The sequence below is a fragment of the Rhopilema esculentum genome, chromosome 14 (genome assembly GCF_057945365.1).
Source record: "Rhopilema esculentum isolate cy_ngs chromosome 14, ASM5794536v1, whole genome shotgun sequence".
Classification (NCBI taxonomy): Eukaryota; Metazoa; Cnidaria; class Scyphozoa; order Rhizostomeae; family Rhizostomatidae; genus Rhopilema; species Rhopilema esculentum.
Window position 1 is genome coordinate 7,262,406 of NC_142828.1, and position 22,859 is coordinate 7,285,264.

A 22,859-nucleotide genomic window follows, 5' to 3' on the forward strand; every position below is an offset into this window, starting at 1 on the left:
GGATTTTAGTTCAGGGGCGTGTCACTAGTAAGGGTACCCATACATTTCTATTTCAAGCAAGATGATTATTCTCTGTATATAACTTTACGAGTGACAACTCCAGACGTTGTATTTTATTGCATTCTTCCTGCAGATGCACTGACTTTTAATCTGTTTACCTAATAGAGACTCTTTACGTGGCTTACTTAACAGAAGCCCTTTACTGTTATATAAACAGGGGTTTCCTTTCTTAATGTTTTCACTAACATAATGTTTCAATCCAGAATCGGGAGTATGTTTTAGAATATTATATCAAATGGTATTTGACTTCAAACAGGGTTTTTCTACTAAACAATGTTTTGCTCAAAATATGCCCGTTTCTCCAAAACAAATTACAAAAATTCTGTCCTCACACAAACCTAAGTGTCCACTTAAGAAATAATCATAATTTTCTATTAAACGCATTAAATTCATTGTACTTAATTGACTATTCTGAGCGGAGTTGACAAATGTTGCTGCCAAACCCTTCTTATAATAATCATGTCTGATTTTAGGTAAACTTTCTATAAAATTTAGACGGAAATATTTTATAAAAAATTAATTTAGAACACAGCGCTATAGCACACTTTGATGTGAATTAACCAGAATCCTTCGCGTCGCAGGATGGTTAATTGATTTGATTGGTTCGTTCATAATAGCACGACGAATCATGTTTAACATTTAGCTGTATAGATCTTAAGCAAGATCGTCAATTTATCACTTCAAAATAGTTTAAAAATTTTATAACGACCGGACACAGTTGTGATATTGCCGTTCCATATTTGTCGGAAAACCTTCAGATGAATAGATTCCTTAATGAGAAATGATTACAGAACATAATAATACCTCTTCATTTCTGTCCTACAGCCACTCCACAATCGTTGCGAGAAAACTAAAATAATGGCTGCCACTGACTGTACCGGGGTGAATTCCAACATCTAGAAAAAGAAAATATGATTAAAAAGCTTTACTGGGGGAAAATTCAAAAGGAAAATAAAAAATTATTGATAATGATAATCGGGGAATGATATCGGGGCAATAAAATTTGGCACATCGGTTCACTTAATGAGCGCTATTTTCTCGTTAAATAAAAGGGATTGGAATTATTTTTTGAGGGGATTCTACTGATGAAGCAACTTCACCAAAGGGCTGCCAACAGCTGCAAAAAACGTTCCCTATTGTAAATATCGTGAACTCTATTGGCGAAAACACAGCCAGATCTTTCCGTACGAGTGGAAGCTTTACTTTCTAAACCATTTCGAAACCATTTCTAAACACTGATGCTAGAAAATGCTAAACGTTTATGAGACAGAGAGTGTAATGAAAAAAAATTCTCGAAGTTTTCTAACTGTAAACAGGTGTTCCTTCACTAAAAGTTTTTTCTTATCTACTTGAAATTTAAACCAACTGCAAATAAAACGACATCAACCAAATAATGTGGTGACCTTATCACCCTTTAAACACGGAATCATCCACAAATAGCTGAAACAGTGGTGGAAAATGAGCTTCAGGAGAAGGCGGGGAAAGCATAGTTCCTTTGTGAGTGGCGTTTTCTCTTCTATTTTCTATTTCAAAGCAAATTTTCCCACTAATGTCGAACTGGGCACCATAATTTTTGCCCCTAGGGTAGGACGCTTTAGGACATGTGCTTAGAAGTTTCGTTCCTAATTTAATGAATTTTGATGTAAAAATCATTGCCAACTAAATAAGAATAGCAACTCTGAAATTCAAAATACAAGTTTTGAAGACATGGGATATTTTCTACATTGCATTGTTGGAATGCCAGGACTTTTCTCCAAAAATGTGAAGTGGGGGCAAAAAAAGCGAAGGAAGATAGCATGTTTTCACAATGGCTGAAGAATGACTCGACGTTGCTGTTATCTGGCTAGAACTCAATAAATATTTTAGAGAATTGCAGAATTTTAGAGAATTTTCTTTCACGTTTATTTGGAAATTATCTAAGCTCACTATTTCAGGGTAGTCCATTATCAAAACAGATTTCCAAGGGGCCGTCTGAAAGTTAGCTTTACAGTAACTTATACGGTAACAGACCTAATACATTTAAGGAATAATAGTTGAAATTAGGAGTTAATTAAAAAAAAAATTAGTAAAATCTATAATCTGATACTTGTGATGATGTTTGAAAAACTAATTGTGAATAAAATTGAAAAAGGGAATTATCCAATAGATTTTTAAAAACTCGAAGGGGAAGATTCTTGTATTTCTAAAGCTGAGTCAATAGTTTAGGTCTCTTCAAAGAAAACCTCTTGCGGAACTTTGCAAAGGTAGGTATGAAAGAGACACTGACTAAAGCGGAGGGGCAAACATATGCCAGTAACTATGCTTTATGTTGGGGGCATCCTCATGAGAGCAACTAGATTCTTCTCGCGTTGGGGGCATTCTCGTGAGAGCAAATGGACTGTTCTAGAGGAGCTACCGCCAAAAATCTTCTGAAATTTCGAGGCGCATCCTAGTGCAAGGGGCATGGGCAATCAAACACCTTTTGGAAATAATCTATTCGAATCTTTTGTTATTGATTCGGCGAAACCTTTTCGGCGATTCTTGGATTTGTTTAGAGAGAATGTCACCCATAGCCCCTCGCTAACATGGATCCTCAAGAGGAAAAAATCTTCCTTCAATGGACGAAAATTTCAAATTGGAACGATTGTTCAGCTACAGAATTTCGAGGTTAAAACATATATCATGGTTCAAAATAGAATGAATAATCAACAAATGATTTAGAAAACAACTAATTAGGGAGATAAGAATTTTGATGATTTTGGAGAACGACACCAATATATTTCTTATCGACGCTTTCGTCTCAGAGAAAAATGTAGAAAGACGGTCAACGAACGAAGGGAATATATTTCAGTTCATCCAGAAAAGACGTAATTGTGTAATTTTTTTCAGCTTTAATAATCAGCGGAAGAAAAAATATTGTCTATTTTGTTCCTTAAAACGCAGCTCCAAGTGGTGACTTGAGACATAAATTATCGAAATGCCCAATATATCTCGTACACTTCAATTGATAAATCAATATTTTTCAATGAATAAGAAATTGAACCTTGAAATTAGACAAAATTGCAATTTGTTAAAGATCAAGCAGATGAAAAACAGCCTAAAGATATGGAAGAAAGCCCGATCATAAAAGGAAGGAAGACATGAAGTAAACTTTCTACTGACAATCGACTGTTGTGACTTGTATAAACTCTGGGAAAGTTAAGATAACTTAGGTTGTTGTTTTTATTTCGCTTCTCATTTCGTTCATTTGTTAATTCATATTTCGTACGCATTTTAGCTTGGAATACTAACTTTTATCATATTTTACCAAGTTTGAAATGGGTTCGATTGTCTTCGGTACTTTAAGACTTCAGTTTACAGAAAGTTGAAAAGTTAGTACATTTTTAAACTTTAAAATACCAAAAGAATTATCAGAGCCGTAAACAATGTTGGGTAAACAAAGCACACAACATGGGTTAGTGGGGTGACGCAGCGGCGGCTTAACTAAAGAAGCGCCACGTTTGTGTTTGGGGAAGTGAATGGCACCGTCTTTCAAGGGTGTTTTGGCGCTCTTTTTAGAAAAAGAAGACCGAGAGTTATCCTCTCCTTTTTGGTTGGAAATTAAAAAGATACCGATGAGCATGGGTAACAATCCAATACATTTTCATCTCTGTAGAACGAATTGTTCCAGGCAAAGGAATATCAGTTAAGGGCCTAATTAAGGGCCTATCTTCCGAAAATCATAGGATGTCTCAATAGATGTAAGAATAGGCGTATGGCTTTGGGAGTGGGGTAAACAAATGTTACAAAAAGGGATCATAGGGGTACCAGGCAACGTGTCGGGACTAAAATATCTTCCGAATATCTATAAAGCGCCAGAAGTTTCGGGGTTTAAAAGAAGATGAAAATTTGTCTTTTTAAACACTTTTTGCGCGCATTTTTCAACAAGGAATTTGTGTGTAAGAAAGAATAGTACAGAACACCCTTAACCTTACGAAACTGCTCGATAATCCATCTTCAAAAGATAGGATGGAACTCATTCTGACAGACGATTTGGTTCATATGTCTTAGATCCAAGATCACTGATCACAACCAACTTAATTAATCCAATGATTTATACTTGAAATTTTCTCTAATCGCACACTATGCAACTGTAAGAATCGCTTTATTCCTTAAAACGTGGTATCCCTTAAAATTTTTGGTTCTTTTAATGATCAATATAATCACCAGCATTATGTGTATCATCGTTCTCATCAGAAAAAAATTAGATGATTTTCTTTCAAAGCGAGCATATTAATTTCAGTCAGGGCTGTTTTAGGTTAACGAAATTAAAACTGCAAAAAAGTAAGTATGTTGAGAAGGGGTTGCTTAACGTTGAACTAACACGTTACGTAAACGTGTTGCTTATCCGAAAATCCTTATTCAGACAAATGCGACAAAAAGCTTTCGATCGCATTGGCAATGGTACAAAGATGCAATTACGCCTGGATGCAGGAGCTATTTTTGGCATCATAGTTGTATGAAATAGAACAGAGAAATTTCTTAACACAATGTGATCCACGTTCCCAAAGTCAGGCAATGTTTGGGATAAACTCAGTGACGTCAAAGTATGGGCGTAATGACAGTTTCAAATGAGTTGAGTCACGCAGTTGAAATGCAAAAAAATGTAGCCTACAAATTGGCACATCCTGAGTGACAGAAAATCAGCCTAATGTTAAATGATTAATGATTGGGACAGAAGTTGCTTGAGAAATCAAAGAGCAAAGAGGGAGGATTTAAACTATAATGACACTAGATAGTGTTTTAAGGTTAATGGGAAAATAATATAAATTGTACAAACATCCATCAAAAATAAAAATGCCCAGTCCTTCTCCTGAACAGAAAATTTCTTTAAATGGAAATTTAAGTATCTTAGATAAGAATTTGAGTATCTTGGATGAAAAGTTTATTATCTTGGGTGCTTTCAAAGTTTACAGATAAAGTGACAAATTTATACCGTCTCCTCTCCTTGATGAAAATTTAGGGAAAATATGTTCCAATCGTAAAATGGCACAGACATTGAGGGCCAATGTGGCTCCATTGTGGCTTGATATTTGTAGGAACACATTATGATTATCAGTTCAAAATGAAATTTCGGGAAAAGCTTTATTTTCAATAAGAAGCATGGCAATTTTCATTCCTGACGACACAGGCATTTTGCTAGATTAGATGGTTCTTAATTATTGCGCTGATTGGAGCGAAGGCCGCTTGCCAGTGATCACCGGTGAGAACATAAGAAAACAAAGGGAGGTTTATGTGTCATCTTGCCAACTAGATGCAATTAAAAGAAGATCAATCTAATGCCAAGATGCTGAATAAACAAGCTCAGTGCAGTTTTCCCGAATTTTCTGCATTCCATTCCCGTCCGTGCTTGGAGACTAGCTTGTTGTTGATCCTATTGGTGTAGATTTAGGTCGCTTGCACAACAGAGAGCCTAGGATAACCATTTCTATGACTATGGTATAACCCAGGGCTGCATCGGCAACTTTGCTACACTAAAATGACCTTTGTAATGGCATTGAAACTCACTTTTCTTAACAAATATATGCGACTAGGGTTCATTAATATGTAAATGAAAGATAAGAAGGGACCGTATTCGGATTTTATCTAACTTAGAAGCAAAAAAATCCCAAAAAATAAGGCAACAAGTTTTTGCAATATTAGAAGTACGCTGCCATTGCGCTACCAGTGATGGAAATCCTTCTCAAGTGGGGGGGGGGGCAAGGGGGGGGGGCAAAGCCCACAAGAGAACAAGCAAATTAGCCGACAATTGATATAATTTTCCGTCAAAAGCATATTTTAACCGACAATTAAGCAAAAATCTGGGGGGACTTGCCCCCACATGCTCGCAATTTCCGCCACTGTGGGGTACCTTCATGCTACCAAGCATTGCGAAGAAAAAGAAGGACAAGGGGCAAGAAAGCACCATCGCACCACAGCTAAAAAGGTCTAAGGAATTAAGAAATAAGTCAGTTTAGTATGATATCCAAGAGAGGCTCTAACACAGTCTAAAAATCAAACCCTTGACATTCATCCTTTTAAAAAGAATTTCCAGTCAATTTTCAGATCGTTATTGCATCTCCACTCCATTGGCTCTCTAGCGAAGGCTTTCCTCTTGAGCAGTTGTCTCAAGAACTGAACCCTGTCACCATACGAACCTTTGAGCAGCCATTTGCTTACGTGTTTGCCAAATAGTAATTTTGAGGCAACTTGGACCTTTCTTTACGCCCTAGGGAACCTTTCTCTGAGTCGGGGGAACTTTCAGTAAATCACATAGCAACCGGCCCAGTGACGGTTATTTCAGAGAGGTATTTGAATTGACCCATGGCAGAAGACGTCATGAAGTTTCCTACATCCTTGCATGGATATGAAGTATAACGGGGTTAAAAGTGATCAACATGCAAAAGCGCTTGCAAGTGACAATAGTGGCGTACCGGTGTGTAATGCGAAACGGGTTACTTGCAAAAGGTTTACTGGTTTACATAACTTACTGGCTGAGAAAGGGTACACAAAAGTATTGCACAACACATTTCAGGTTTTTATGAAGGTTGAAGATTTTTATGAGGGGTCAATAATTCATACAAATAGATTTAAACATACTTTTAATTTGAAGATTATTTTAAATAAACGACTTCACCTAAAAATAAGCGTTCTTTGATACTTTCAGAAATTCTGAAGTGTTTCATCTACGGAAGCCGCTTAATCTCAAATTAAGTAAATGCTACTTAACAACCCCTTTTAATGGTAATGCTAACGATATTTACATTAGGATACATTTTTACTTGATAAGTTTTAATGTGAGTGATTATGATCAGCAGGTACAGACAAGATTTTCAATTGCAATGTTACAGTACGTTATGTAATCCTTTTCATTACTAGGAAAGTTACGATGTTAACGCTAGAGGACTATCATATCAAGTGATCAGGCACCGTTGAGCGTTGTGAAAAATGGGGGGTCTAAAAAGATGGGGGGGGGGAGGCTAAAACCGAATAAAAAGAGGTATAACTGGCGGTTCACTGCCTACTTTTTTGCATTTTTTGGCGTCTGGTAATATACAAATAGCTGCTGTCTGGAAAATAAAGGGTGGAGTTGATGCACCTATAAAGACAGTGGAAGTCATTACAGATACATAAATCCTCAGGTGTATCCAGACATTCCACTAACGCTAAAGTACATATATGAACATGAAATTATACGTACGTATATGGACTTAGATGATACGTGCCGTTTAGTGAGGGGGCTTTGTGACGCAAAGTTCTGTAAATCGAAGATGACCATTAAATAATCCACTGTTTTTTAGAGAAGAGAAAACTTGAAAGCAATGCCCACTCAAACTGAACATCTAAACATTCTGGTTTCTATGAAATGTTATACAGAGACAAAGTTGTACTAGAACAGCTTGAAGCCCTGACTATCTAACAGCTCATTATGAAAAACTACTTTTGTATACCAAGCTTTAACCATTCAACTATTCCAGTTACTCAGTGTTACCAGCGTAAACTATTGTTTTATTTTCCTCTCTTCTCTTGATTAGTCTCACTCTTTAGTGCATAGAGAAACAAATATTGTTCTTTCCAGCTTGGGATCAGTGTGCTAAAATATACCATTCCCCCCTAGACAAAACCTGCATTCAGCCGTACCTTCCTTCCGATTCAAAAAGTAGACGGGTCAGCCAGAGGCGTAGAGCATTTCATTTATCTGTTCTAAGAAACTTTCTAAATAGTCAATGGAACTTTTACCCCAATGTTTTTGACCAGTCAATAATAAAGACCGAAAAACATAGAAAGTGACCCCAAAATCAAGAAGAAAATAAACTCTTTAGTAAGCCACTAGCAGAAGCTTTAGTATTATCTTATATACTTTATCTTCTTGGGAGAACGGTATGACCCTTACCAAAAAAGTGCTTGGGATGGCCATAGCGGTGGAAACATGATCCTATGAAAACTTTACAACCATGTAATGCACCACAATTATAAGATACAAAGCAACTTTACATTACCTATCTACAATATCTTTTATCTTACAGTTAGCTAGCAATTCAACTGGTTACTTGAGAGTAAGCAGATTTAATTTTTCAAAACAAGTTTAATTACAGTTTATGGTTATAAATTTGAGTATACCTGTTTATAAAGCCTGAGTAAAAATTATAGATAATAATATAAAATACTGTGAAATCAGTCAACGGATAGACTGTGTTAGGCGGGACCAGAGATCGAATGCACAAATTCTTAGCGCAGGCTCTTTCGCGAAAATTTCTAAGGGGAGGGGGTGGGGGAGTTGGTCAAATCTCTAATGGGACGTCAAACTTAAACTGAACGACGGGAGTAATTTGAGTTCAAATGGTATTTCGCGCCAAAAATTTTTATCTTACGGTCCCGGAGAATAGTGGGATGTGACCCTGTACCATTTAGCAAGGGGTTTAAAACTTGATTCGAAACCTGTAAAGTTATAAAGGTTTTATAATTCTCCCCTGTATTGATCTGAAACTACATTGCTATTCTTCCATGTAATATGTATATATTCGATATGTTGCTGAGATTTCCAGAATCCCATCTGCGAAGGGAGCAGTGGTCAAGCTAATTTTGCCACTGATGATATCAAAACCCGAAAAATCACCAAGAAATTATCAAAACCTTGACTGAATTATTCCAGGTAATCGGAAATATATTGATTAATTGCATCTCACGAGATCTTAATATACTAATTAGAGGTTATTCAAAATGATACCGTTTCCGTTGGTCGCCTTGCTTCGAGAATATCTCATTCCGTCCACTACACACTCTTGTCACCCTTTCCTTCCATGAATTCTAAAAAAGAAAACGTAGGCTGGTAATGATTTCCGAATGCATCTAAGCAGTTCATCTTCTCTGGAGTGTACTGGTGAGACACATGTCGAATGAATGTGTCAAATGTCTAGGATGTCTGCTAGTGTCTGTTAGAAGACGGAATTTACAGGCATCAGCCTGTATCTTTAAGGATAATGAAAGTTTGAAAGAACTCAAGAAACGCTACTAGATAGAACCTTAATGACATGCGTAAATTTAAGTGGTTAAACAGATTTTTTCAGACGATACTGAGATTTCCTTCTTTGTGCTGGTTTAATGAAAAATAACCATAAAAAGGTTATTTTTATTATCTTTACAATAGTAAAGAATAGCTTTTCTTGGCAGAGAAAATGAAAACTATTCTTTAAAACTACACTGGGAACACAAAACACGCCCTTCTACTCATTTCCTTTATTCTTTGTTGTCCAATGTGCGAATGCCACTCTTTTTATAATAATTTCCATCATAAAACGTTCAAACGGGATGGCTGCAATTAGAGCAAAACTCAAGCATATGTTGCTGTGGTTGCTAACCAGAACAAGATGACGGGGCGCTTCAGTTGTCAAAAATTTTGTGCGGGCCTGAAATCGGTATGAAAGTGATCAACTGCACTTTCTAAAAACAACTTTATGAAAACACCGAGGTTTGGTGTCTTGAAAAAATAAGAACAGTGCAAGAATGTATTAAGCCTAAGATGAAAAAATAGAAGGAAAAAATCATCCCTCGTGTCGAAAAAAAGACCAACATTTATCCGTTACTCATTGGTCTTTCTAAAAAGTTGTTGTAGGAAAATCAATGTAGAAATATCCAAGCCTCTAATTATCCGAAAAATAAGAACGTCGAGCCTCAGCAATAAATATCTGATTCTTAAGAAAGAGTGTATTCCAAAACTTAATTTCGCTCCATCATAGTTGAATTTTGTAGATAAAATTATTAAATTATTCACTTAATGCGAGGGAATTCAGGACTTAAAGGCACTGTTCCAGGTTTAGGACGATTTCGTAAAATTAGTGAAAAATGAAAAAGGTGTACAGGTGTGGGTGAAAAAGAGGGTCCTTGTACGCTGTTTACTTTTTCATATTCATCAAAGCTCAAAACTAAACTTAAAGTCAGGATTGTAAGGCTATATTACTCGCATGAAAAACGTCTTAAAAACAACAGCAGAAAGTAAAAAAGTTAACGCTTTGCGACTATTATTCAAATAACCAGCCCAGTAACGTACTGCATGAAAATACAAAACACAGTCAATTTCTCAAGACAACTGCCGCTAAGCATGCTGGTCGCACAAGAGGCTTTCATGTGGTTGTCCATCATGGGCAAGTGAAAAAGGAATTGCCATCGAAACGAGGTCGGGCATATTGAGTTATAAAGATCGCCATTCTTCTGCCGAGCGTAGATACAGAATATACATTCTGCTTGCATAAAATCTTTGTCAGGAAAATGCACCACAATGCAGATTTGGGAAGACTTTTTGATGTAAGTGTTTAACCAACAATAGGTATTGCCGCAAAGCGAAAAAGGCGATCGCTGAAGAATAGGATATCATAGGTCAATTAGACCTAAACATAAGAAAAAATGGCAGGACAGCTGCCGTGGATGTGATTTTTTAATATGATTCGAAACTGAGTTATTTAGAACATTCGCATTCACAACCTTGATGGTGAAATCATTATGACTAAAAGCAATTCATTGCAACCAAAAAGTCCTGGTCTCGAAAATCTGCCAGGTCAAGTCCCAATCATCCTGTAAGTTTTGTCAATGGAAAGCATCCTTATCCGTGGACGAGTGCCCAAAATTTACTAGCAACAGCGCTACATCAATAGAACAACAACAACAGCAGTCATTTTATCGTCGACATCATACGGAATCTCTCTTCATATCGCGATATACAATGTCTTTGTTATGCACAATATAAAATCAAGGGCGTTGTTGATAAACAAAAAGCCAAAAAATAAAACCAAGAAACGCTAACAAAGGTTATGAAGTGTACTTATCGCTAGAATATTAGCAATTCAGTGAGAAAGGAAACAGGCAGCTATCAACGACGGTAATTATATTATTGTATCTTTAACGGAAACAATCTCAAGCGATTTCCTGCATCTAAAATTAGTTTTTAATGGAATCTTTCAACAAAAGGTATTTTAAGTTGCAGGCACACGACTACTCGTTCATCTCAATATCATTAGGAAAAACGGAAACGAGGACAATTGACATAATACTATCGTCATACTGGTAATGTAAAGGAGGCTGGGGGTGAAGTGCCATGAAAAGAGCAAGGGGGCTTCCTCAAGTCTCAATTAACAATAGCAATAAGTTCGGGACTTGGACATGTTCGGATTTTACAAAGGGGCCCAGCCTCCTTGTGCCCCAACAATGTCTTAGGGTGTCTCATCAGTTGAAAAGAGAACTGTCTGGGGCTAAGAAAACCATTAATACCCATAATTGCCATAACATCCGATTTTATATCCCAGTAGTGGCTGGAGATTCAAAAGGAAAATTTTTCATAAAAAGGTATTCATGTCATTCCCAACATGTAAATTATACATTTTGTTCTCAAAAACTGACAAAAGTTACACCAAAATGTCCTTTGAATAGAGATTTGCTTTTGGTTTAAGAAACATTCTGCTTGCTGTGCCTGTAAAGCAATTCTGCAGCAAAATGTTACAGGGTTAGTCGAGCGCCTCTTTAAAATCCCTAGGGGCCCAAGCCCCTACAAAGATTCAAGTAAATATAAAAAGCATTACCATTTTCGGGTACCAATCCTTCATTCAATCTCCAGAGAAGTTCATTTGGTTTACGCCACCCCCCCCCCCCCCCCCATCAATACCCACCCTACAAATTGCATTATAGAATAGGAAACTGAAACTTGCAGGTTTCTTTAAATTGATAATTACATTACGGATTGCCATAAAAAGGTCTAAATCACTCGCGGTCCACCTCCCTAAATTGTCGAGAATCCTGGGAATTGGGTTCGATTTAAATTATGCGATATTTCATACAACTTTAAAAGTTTTAAAGAAGTGAGGCATAGAATAGAGAGTGATGATTCCTCCCTCCCGAACTGGGAAATCCCTGTAAAGACTGGTGAGGGGGGCTAGACCTTTGCCCCTGCTACATTTTCTGGCCGCAATACTGACACAAAACCCTAGGAAAACCTGCTCAGAAGATTAGAAATGGTTGTTTAAAAGCAATTGCTTAAGAAATTGCTTTGGAAAGAATTGCTTTGTTGTTTTCTGAGAACCGTTATTGGCACACATGACTGGGAAATGCTGCTGGAAATCTGGGGTGAACCGCAGGACACGTAGTATCTTGGCACTCCACGTTGCGCTCACGAGTTCTGATGCAAAATATACAAGTGGGCTATGTTTACGCTTTGGGTTTTGGTTAAATTAGAAACGTAATTGCCAATATTGTAGTATTGTGGCCATTGATAAAATGAACTGCATTTCCCCTTGCCAAATCATTAAGTTTGAGAAAGAAGTATTGAGCGGACCTCAAAGTCGAGGGGAAATGCTGACAGGAAACAACATCAATCCATTAAAGCATTTTTATGGTCATCAATGATATTCCCAAACGCTACATGTGTGTAGAAGATACATTCTCATTCAGCAATGATATTCAATTACGGCTTGCCCAGTATAATCCCGCGGTAAACATTGCACTAGAAACCTTGAGTGAGAGCTGCTGATAATTCATGATGAATTGATCAATTTTTGCCACTATCAAATAATTTTGCATTATAATAAACAAAGCAAAGTAATCATATCTGATTGGTGGAGGTAATGATAGATTCTTTATTAAATCAGGAAGGGAATCGTTTTGCATATTCAATAAAGCACCAAATAACACCATAAAGCTCGAGTGAAAACCAACGTCGAGTGTCCTTTTCGTCTGCCTCTCTCTTTAAGGACAGAGAGGACGAATAGACCTTACATCTTGTCTGTGTGTGTGATCATTTAATGACCAAACCCCTCCTCCAAATCTGTGGAGACCAAGGAACTCTTTGTTGAAACAGCTTAACTATTGGTGCATAGGAACGGGCGCAGAACGCTTAGTCCATTTTAAAGCAAGAGGATTTGACTCTAAAAGAATCTCTAAATTTCAACGCAGATAATGCCAGGCTAGCCTGAGCAGTCTGTTGTATTGTAAATCTAGGACAATACTGGAAAAATTTAGCTCATGGTAGCGCCAGGGATGAACTTTGGTTTTTTCTATAAACGCAAGCCCAAATTTTGCTAAAACAATCAAAGCAAATAAAATCAATATGTGTCGAAAGCTAATTTGTTTACATATCTTTCTCTAAAAATGTAAATTTTCCAGGAATAAGAGACTGATCAATTGCCATTTGGATAATCGTGTAGCATTGTTCGAGATCTCTAGGACATGGTATTACCAGATCTCAAAGCACATATTCTGTGATGTAAGCTAAAGGAAGAACCGAGCGATCTCTATTTCTTGCAAAAAGGACTACAGACGTATTCTTCAAAATGTTGCTATTCTGCTACAGTTCTCCATTGCCGCTTCTTAAAATACAGTTGAATTTCTCTTTAGAAACCTCTTCTTAGCTTGATTATTAATGATCAGCATCATTTGAACGATTATACGTCAAATCCAGGAAATTTTACAATTAATGTTAACGAGTTTTCCACTAGCAGAAACTGGGATCAGAGCTTGAGATTCAAGTAAACGGCAACAAAATTTCGATTCAGTCACAAGATCAAATCATCTACGTTCAGCACCTTGATGAATCTATGCGCCACTGAGGCGGAACATGAGCAAATTAGAAAGAGGGGCAGCTTGTCGTGGGGGCGCTGAAAACTTTTCAGAAAATGGTGACGAGAGTACTCTGTACATAACAATTTCCAACCCTAACTACTGAGAGGAGGCTCTTTAATTACATTCTGAGAAAATTTTCACAATAATTGTGTCAAAGCAATGACATATAGCCTGAGCACGACTGAAGGTCTCTTATAAAAACTCATCTCTTAATAGATAAATTTTCCTGCCGAGCGTTTGCTGTTTCGCCATAGTGGCTGCAACTCTGCTAGAGTACTCTGCTAAAGGGACTGACTTTAATGCTTTTTCCTTACCAAGAAATCAAATTCGGGGGGGGGGAAGAAATTTTGCCGCTTTTGATTTAATTTTCAATTGGAATATGGCTGTATAGCTAGACAGTAGTTTAATGAATGCACCTAAAATTCAACAATACGTCATTATTGCAAAAGGTAAAACTGGTTATTCAGGGTTTGATGAAGGCGGCCACTATGGCTGGCGGCAGAAAAAGTTATGCAACTATGACTGGGATATTTGCAACATCGACTGAGAACCAAGGATCCTAGGCACAACAGACAAATATTTTATCATAAATATGCTCCAGTTTTTTCCCTGATTCTCATTCTCAAAAGGGGCGCACTATTTCGAAAAAGGGGCGCCAGACTTGCTTCAACTCGGCAAGGGAGGGGCAACTGCCCCTAGTTGTCACCCCCCCCCCTTACTTTCGCCACTGATGCGCCAAGGCCAAAGCCTGAGGCAAACGCTAAAGATGCAACGGTTTACCAAAACATGCTTTTGTCAAATAACGCATGAATTCTCAATAGCTTACGTACTTTGAAAAACAGGCCGCAAATGGAAGAACTCGCGTGGGCTGCACTGGACGTCTGCTAACCTAATTTTCGACCGCATCTTTGCGATCATAAACCTCATTGCTCTTGGATAGAAAACGATAGCATGTGACGTCATTCTACACAGTCGGTCATATTGTCAGCAGATTCTCCTTGGAGGTCTTGTGGATACAACACAAGGTATTTTCATTATCCCTTGGTATATTTATCGTTGATGTGTGGGACACACGAAAAGGACACCCCTAGTATCGCAACATTCCAAGCTAGCAAGCGCTATACAGTTTGAAGGGTATCCCGTTCCTAGGCACAATTCACTGATAGATAAAGTTGTTCCAATACAAAAACATATTCTGTAAAAGCCCATGAGCGTGTATAACAAAGGGTTGTACGATGCATCTTAATAGAAGTAATCTTCACTTTAAATCGAGTATTGCCGTTTCTCAGTGCTTTTAAATCTTCCTTTTATGTTCACAAGCATCTATTCAGATTTTTCCTTTCATGTTTCTTTCACAATCTGTTTCTTCAGCTTACTTTTTATTCATATAGTTGGAAAATATTTTCAAAAATAAATACCTTGAACCAAAATTCGCATTTTTGGGTTTATAGCCGGCTTATTATGAGCTTTCCGGATGCTCCTAAAAGGAAAAACGTAATCATTTAGAAATTTTCAACTTGTAGCGAGCAATAAAACTAAAACAAAGAATTTATTGTTAAATTATCCCCCAAAATTTTGTTTTTGCATTCATAAAAACCATTAAGATAAAACAAAAAGCTATATCTTTCTAAAACCAAGTATTTTGATAGACTTTAACTAAGGTCACACATAGCTGGTCAGTCATCCCAATGTTTAATCTAAACAGACATAAGGTCATTAAAAATCTTCGTTTCATTTAAGCAATAAAGATTTTTAGGCAGGAACCTGTAGAAGGAAAGAACCGCTTATCGAGAGGGAATTTGATCAAAATAATGTGACATTGAAACGATTTTAGCGAAGACTAATGTAATTGACATTTTTACTCGATACAATAACTGATTTTTATGATTAATTTTGGGTGGTGCATTGTACGGAGTTGCTTTTCTTTTTAATGACGTTTTTTTGCAAATTGGATATTACCTTCGTTGAGTTTGTTTTTAAGAGATTTCATACAATACCATTCGAAAGAAATATCTAACATCCTTATTTCACTATTGTTACCTCAATTTGTACCTTGGAGTAGCATATTTATTGTTATACACAACAAAAACTTGGATATGAAATAAACTTCTAGGCAAATGTTTCGAAATATCATTTTTAGTAAAATAATTACAAAGGAGCAGCATTATCAACTCATGTGACTTGTTACACGGATGCATCCAACTGCATGTTTAATGCACTACAAATATTCAATAAAGAGTCCCCAATCTTCTTCAATAGAAACCTATTCAATAGAGCCTGTTGCCATTGTAAAATACAAACAGGTGTGGTTAGGGTATGTTCCTGCTTGATACTTTTTTACCAAGAGATCCAAACACTTTATCTATTTTGCTTCTGATTTGGCAGATAAACTTGGGATGCAATTAGTTAATTATATTTTTAAAAGGATTTATGTAGAAGTTGACAATGCGTTATAAATATGGAGAAGTTGACTCAGGGTCTTTTAAAAAGCTGATGTTACGTACAGTTTTAATTGCTCTTGGAGTTTCATCGCACGATCTGCGACTTTTTTCTTCCAGTAAAGTTCACCAAAAAAGATGAGTACTGCTAATATGATGCCACCAATTAGAAATGAGTAAGCACCCAGCATTTGAATAGGCTCAATGCGTCCATCTTCAGTTACTGAAAAAAGAACACAACCACTTAATACAAGCTGCAAGCAAAACGCGAATCTGACCCTTAATATAAATATGGCCATCTATCATAAATTTGACGATTCAATAAGAGCATCAGTCGGAAAAATGATTTTGTAGAAACAGAACTTCGGCCACGATTTTGTAAAGACATATGTCAACACCTATCATACACTGTGGTGTAAAAACCAGAACGGCTCTAAGTTGCGATTTCGAATTTCTATATACATGACAATAACTTTTGTATGAAGATCGAAAGAAGTTGACCATAAGTCGGAAATTGCCTTTGTAGAAATGGAACTTCGGTCCTGATCTTGACCTAACTGTTTCCATCGCAATCTGCAGAGCTAAGTCGAAGCCTCAAGTTGAATTTTAGCTAATTCGAATGAAAATTTATGCCCAAAAAAACTAAACTAAATCAACTAAATAAAACTAAATCATATGAGAATCATATGAAAGTAACAGCTTTATACGAGCCTTTCTTCAATACCATCTACATTAACTACAAACAATTTCGTCATGATAAAATTTCGGACAAATCTTTGACGAAAATTTCTTCGACTAAATTCAAAATGAGACGAAATTTTGTCACGACGATGTAATTTACGTCATTTCCTCATTTACATAATCTTCAGCATACTGAGCGACGAAGGAAAGCGACTTTAAAAATATCGGTTGCACATGACTCTAACCAAAATATAAGGCACAAAAAATAGTACATGATTGATTAACTTGGGAAACTAAACATAACTTTATTTAGAAAGGGAAGATTTGGTTTCTGTATATAATCTCGTTTTGTGTAGATGAATGAAACTAACCGTATGATCATTATTATTATCATCATTATTATAACATGAGTATGAGGAATAAAGCAGTACAAAGTTTCCTTGTGAAAATATTCGATAGCCAAAGATACTTTTACGGGCGAGGTGCCTACTGAGAGAAGTAGAAATGGGCACCAGATCAAGCAAAAATTGGAATCGATTAGAAGCCAGGTGGCGATTCAGGTGGCGTACATTTAATTTGAGGGATAACGCTGCATTGATGGTGGTCTTGTGACACTTAGTCAAAATTATTTAAATGAAGCACACGTTTTTCGTGTCCATTAGCTCTATTGCAATTAGCGAATGAAATTGGGCATTAAGCCAGGTTTTCACCCCGCATAAAATATGATAAGAAAACTTTCCATTTATGGGGACTTTCTGAAAAACTTCCTAGAACGTCATTTATACATAGGAAGCAGGGAAGCACAACAGTTGGCTAACTCACTGAATTTCAGTACCTACTATGTTCAAAAATGGTATGCTCTTTTAAAAAGCAAAAAATCGCTAGCAAGAAGTAGTACCAATTCAGCTTGTGACATGCAATACAGCGAAAATTCCATCTGTCTTTTGATGTCACCCCAATAGGAACTTATGTATAACGGTTGTAACACCTGGTAGCAATGTTTTCAGAAAGTTGTCGAGCCCACAAATAGTTTTTTGCATTGTTTGCGAGCTTTTCCGTTGGCTCTTATTAAGTGGAAAGGGGCGTTGATGTCGTAGGGAATATTGGCCAGCGGACCAGAAAAGCCAACCATGATAACATTACTTCATCAGCAAACTAGATAACTTTAAGGTTGAAACATACCTAACGGTTGTTTTGAACTTATGGTCGTTTAATTTGCATTATGCTCATCAAAATTGATAAACAAGCAAGCTTTTCTAGCTTCAACCCTTTGGAAGGAAGGGCAAGTACTAATTTAGGACTGCTTTCAGTGTGTAAAAGAAAAAGACTGCCAAGTTTCAGCAAAACATTAGCTTATCAGAAGAGTAAAGCTAGCAATCCACTGTTCAAAGCCTCACTTACGGCACTTGGTGTACTAATCGCAGAGATGTTTGATTCCTTTGCCTAGAGACATGCATACCTACTTTTGAACGATCCAAACTCCTATTGGGACAAAATCTCACCAAATATGTTTAAAGAACTCTTTTTATAGCAGACAATGCTGGTTATACACAAATTTTGCGGATATATGAAATAAAATTTACATACTTCCATGCTGATGATCGTCCGTTTCTTTGCATTCACTTAAAGTATCCATATAATAGAAACGTCTTTCTGCAAGGAAACCAGACTCCAGAAGTTTCAAAATCGCATGTGATATTGCAGCTTTCGTTGAAGAATCCTTTCTGACAGGAATACCAAAATATGTTTTGGGTAGTGTGGTGTCAACTGAAAAAGCAAGAACATAACGATAACGAAAAAGTGAAATGTTGAGGTTTAAGGAGTTTTATTCAAAACAGACCATCAACCTAAACTGTTGTTTTTACATGGTCCGCCAGAGTCGGATATTAAAGAACTTAAGTTTAGAGTTCTGTAAAAAATAAAAATAAATTTTCTATCGAGAAAACATTCAGCTAAAATTAACACAAACTTTCAACAGTTGTCCAAATGAACTGGATGCAAGCAAGATTTGTCGCTAGTAAATGAAAAATAGCTTGACAACATAGCTTGATAACAAATTTCGCAAAAACATTGAAAAAAGTGTGATTTCCAAATAACACTCCTTGGAAATGAGTTCCAATTTGCTTCATATGACATGGGCACGTAGATATATCGCAGCTGGAAAGAAAGGTTTGCATGACTGCTCCATAATTCAAATATCAAAGAAAAAGGTTGATGCGTTCAAGCTGTTTTCAAAATTCATAAAAAATCTAAAATAAAAGATAATTTTGAATTTGATTTTCAAAAAATAATCTGAAATAGGATTTTAAACAAAATGTCTACAAATTAAATGATGGCAGAGTATAAGATGCATGAATACTAAATATGGTAGCAGTTATTGGTGTTCTTATTTGTCTTACCTTCAGCTGCAAAAAAGCAACTCATATAAGGGTAAAAAACCTAAAGCCAAAAACTTACCAGAGTTATGGGAGACATCTAAAACATTTCTTTAATAAAATATCATGGTTTCATCTGGGCTAACAATAGCAACATTATAATCTAGTCCTTATCTTGGGTAGCAAATACGCTCTTGATACAAAGTTAAATATCATCAGTTTGCTCACGGTTTAGATGCTAGAGAATCCTTTTTTGTTTCATAAGATAATGCATCTATTTCTAAATGTTCCCACAATTTGTAGCGAGCTTTGTAGTAGGAACTTGTGGGCTTTGCATCAAGCAGAAACAATACTGCAACTCCTATAATGATTTTCTTCAAAAGGCGAATAGAAGACACAACAAACGTAAAATGACTGTAGCTATTCAAAACAAGAATGACGGTTATTTGAAATTCCATCAACATAAGGCGTCTTTCTGAGCATGTTAAAACCTACTGACCCAGAACAACAAAAAGAAAAATGAGTTCAATACTTACTTATCTTGAGATCGCACGGTTTTTTGTTGATTGTCCACTGTATGAAAGGTTTCTCCTCAAGGTAGTACATAGAAGGATCTTTCTCAAGCTTACTAAGCGCATCTGCGAGGCCGCTTGCAAGGGCCTTCTGGATAGTCATTCTCTCGTGTACCCTGTTGTAGATCTTATAATTGGAAGTTTTCAAAAACTGCTCTAGAGCATAATGCTCAATGGTGGTAAACTGTGCACCTTCTTTCAAGAGTGACTCTAGGTTGACCTGTTGCTCCGTTTGCTTTGTCGAAGTGAAGAAAGCAGCCAAATTTGCAGTGTAGCTTGATGTCAGTATAAGAACATAAAACCAAAAGCATCCAACGAGTATTCTCCCTTTGGAACAAAGTTCTTTTTTTTAGATAAGGTTTACTTGGACAAGTTTTCTTATAACATAGGTATACACGAAAAACAAAAGTCACTTTTCCAAGATCACTAGCCCACAATAACCAAACTTTTAAACAAACGGCACCTCAAACGATAATACCAGCGAATTTGAAACAAAGTTAGCCAAATTTTAACTAAGAATAGCAGTGAGATGTATTAGAAGGCGAATTTTGGTAGAAATGTTTTCCATGCTGAACCTTAACATAAGAAAAGAAAGTTTATTTAATCCCCGCCAAGGTCCCCTTTTATCTTTCGTTTGTCTTCTCAGAAGGCAAAATCACATGATATGAATGGAAGAACAAACTTATTTCTATGTTGATTGTCTTTAAAATCTGTCCCTTAAAATCTAACGACGACTATAATCGATAATCTTAGTGAACTTGATAAAAGTTCATACACTTGAGGGGGGGGCAGCCAATTAGCTAATTAACATAATCGTAGTCGAAATCTAATTAAAAGAAGAATACTCTCTAAATCTGAGATTACCCGACAATGATCTTGGGGTGTTATCTGGGCCTTGAAGCAAGATGGAAGCCATTGAAAACCAGATGCTGTTCAAAATGTTGAACTCTGTTCCAGGTCTTCCAGTAGCTCTTTCCCCGACTTGTTTCCAGCCAAACGGACTAAAAGCATCGACAAAGAAGAGGAAGAGTCCAACAAAGAGGCAAGCGGTCAAGGTTAGTAACCAGACTACACCGGTGAATGGTTCCATAAACAGTAGTAAGTCAAGGTGGGCCACATTTGTTTTTTTCTTTATCAAACCAATGCTAACCTCCATGTATGGAGTGTTGAAATGAATCACCTCCTCTCTGCTTGCAGTTATTGTTAATGCTGCTAGAGCCATATCTGCCTTCTGTGAAAGAAGATCGAAGTGCTGGTTCAGTTAAAGGCAATCTGTCTCGTTGTGGATTGGTTAACGAGAACAATAGCTGGAACAATAGCCTAGACACGATTCCAGCGCTCCGCCATATTTTTTAAAATGCGATAAATTAAAAGGGGACTGGAAACAATAGAAATCCCTTTGTTCTTATAACCAATCAACGTCGTGACAGATTGCCTTTAAGAGGGTTTGGATTTTGGGTTATTGAAGTGCCTTGTCAGAAAATTCAAATAGTATTAGAAATTGGAATTTCAGTGATTATCAAATCATCTCAAGAATTTTTAATGGCCGCTTATAACAAAGGAATAAGCAATAAACATGTCAGGGATTAAAATGTCAACGCTGCCATAAGTTAGAGATGTTGGGCTTAATAACAGCAGCTGAAACTAGGCAAGAATATAACAAGTTTTGCTCTCACAGTTGAAACAACATAACCATCTGGAAAATCTGTAGTTTTTTCCTATTTAGGTTTCTGCTGTATATAAGGATTATTTTTTATGACAAGGTAAAAATCGCTCTGGGGTAAAATGGTGATCAAAATAAGAAAATAGACTCCTAATTGTTTAGTTGAGGAGATATATATGTTGAAATGTGAAAAAATTAACAAGAGATATTGGCAAGACATAGCAACAAAAGTCATAATAGAAAAATAGAAACACTGTGGTACACACGAGTCTGGTAACTAAAATTTAGTTGTATTCAAATGTAATGCATGTCAATTGGCTTTGTTTTGAAGGCAAATCAGTGAGACAGCTCAGAAGGCAAATCAGTGAGATAGCTCAACTCAGGAGCAGTGAGCTGGCACTATCCTATTCCAAACAAGGAACATGAAAAATTATGGAAAAATATTGTTTGCCTGTGGCTTTGAATCAACTAGGAAAATGTCACTGCAACACTAAAGTGCCTTTTCATCATCTGACAGCAAAAGGTATCGATGCAAAGATATCATGAGCAACCTGTATCAATGCATAACACTAAAATTCCCATCATCTTAGTTATATGAGCTTTTCCAGCTAAATGTTTCTTGAAACGTTTTCATCGTAATGTGAAAGAATTGCGTTGAAGAATGATGTGCCAACTCTAGTAAGTACTGAGACTGAAGATAATTGGGAGCCGCGTGTTCCTTGCTTGTCATGTCCATACGAGCAAATGACTGTTAATGTTAACCTGCCAGCTTAAAGCTACTCGTCAGCTACATATATTTTGAAGATGACTGACATCTTTCATGACTGACAACACTTACCTTGTATAATACGTCACCAATGAGTCCAGTCCACCTGCCATTATCTATATGACCGTATCTACCATCTGCAACCTCGTACAGAGAGTAGGTGAAGTTTGCCTCTTTTGCAAGAGCATTTGCGATATCAATAAGTAGGCCATAGTATTCAACTGTTCCGTTCTGGAAAGTTCTTTTCATCGTGTAAGGTTCGTTCTTCGAGAAGAAACAATCTTATTATTGAAATAGGAAGCACATACAAAAGAATTATGCTTGAAGGCTCTTACGAAGCCGGTATGCTTTGAGGCTATATTTTAAAAACCGGCCTGACGTCGATGTCGTACTGAATGAAAATACAAATACAGCCCATTCCCTCTCGCGTAAAAAGAGCTACTGCAAAGCATGCTGGTTGTGCAACAGCCTTTTAATGCTATTTGAATCATCCAAGTAACCAAAAGAAAAACTTTTATCGAAACTCCAATGAGAAAAACATTAATGTATATTTAATGGGAGTTATCAATAGCAAGGAAAATTCCTTAAAATCAATGGAAGTTCAAATTCATGAAAAATTTAAAGGGAACAAAAGGCTATAAATCGCGAAATATATAAAGATTTGTCTTTTAAAATACAGTTCAATATCACTTGACTTTTTTTAGC

The 22,859-nt window shown here is 36.6% G+C and overlaps 1 protein-coding gene across 4 annotated transcripts in view; it reads right to left on the minus strand.

The window, feature by feature from the left end:
* LOC135696182 (glutamate receptor 2) overlaps positions 1-22,859 on the minus strand; it is a 61,780-nt gene that overhangs the window by 26,669 nt on the left and 12,252 nt on the right. For 3 of the 4 annotated variants that reach the window (XR_016144586.1, XR_016144585.1, XR_016144587.1), the window contains 8 exons: positions 22,227-22,418; positions 20,590-20,956; positions 19,690-20,052; positions 18,366-18,545; positions 16,164-16,320; positions 15,078-15,139; positions 8,786-8,865; positions 865-956 (listed from right to left, as the gene is read on the minus strand). Coding sequence is in view for 1 of the 4 variants with exons in the window: in XM_089112415.1 (XP_088968541.1) it covers positions 8,831-8,865; positions 15,078-15,139; positions 16,164-16,320; positions 18,366-18,545; positions 19,690-20,052; positions 20,590-20,956; positions 22,227-22,418 (1,356 nt within the window). In the remaining 3 variants the exon portion in view is untranslated. Of the gene's footprint in view, positions 1-864; positions 957-3,984; positions 8,866-15,077; positions 15,140-16,163; positions 16,321-18,365; positions 18,546-19,689; positions 20,053-20,589; positions 20,957-22,226; positions 22,419-22,859 lie in introns of those variants that run through there. The other variant, XM_089112415.1, reaches the window with a different exon arrangement.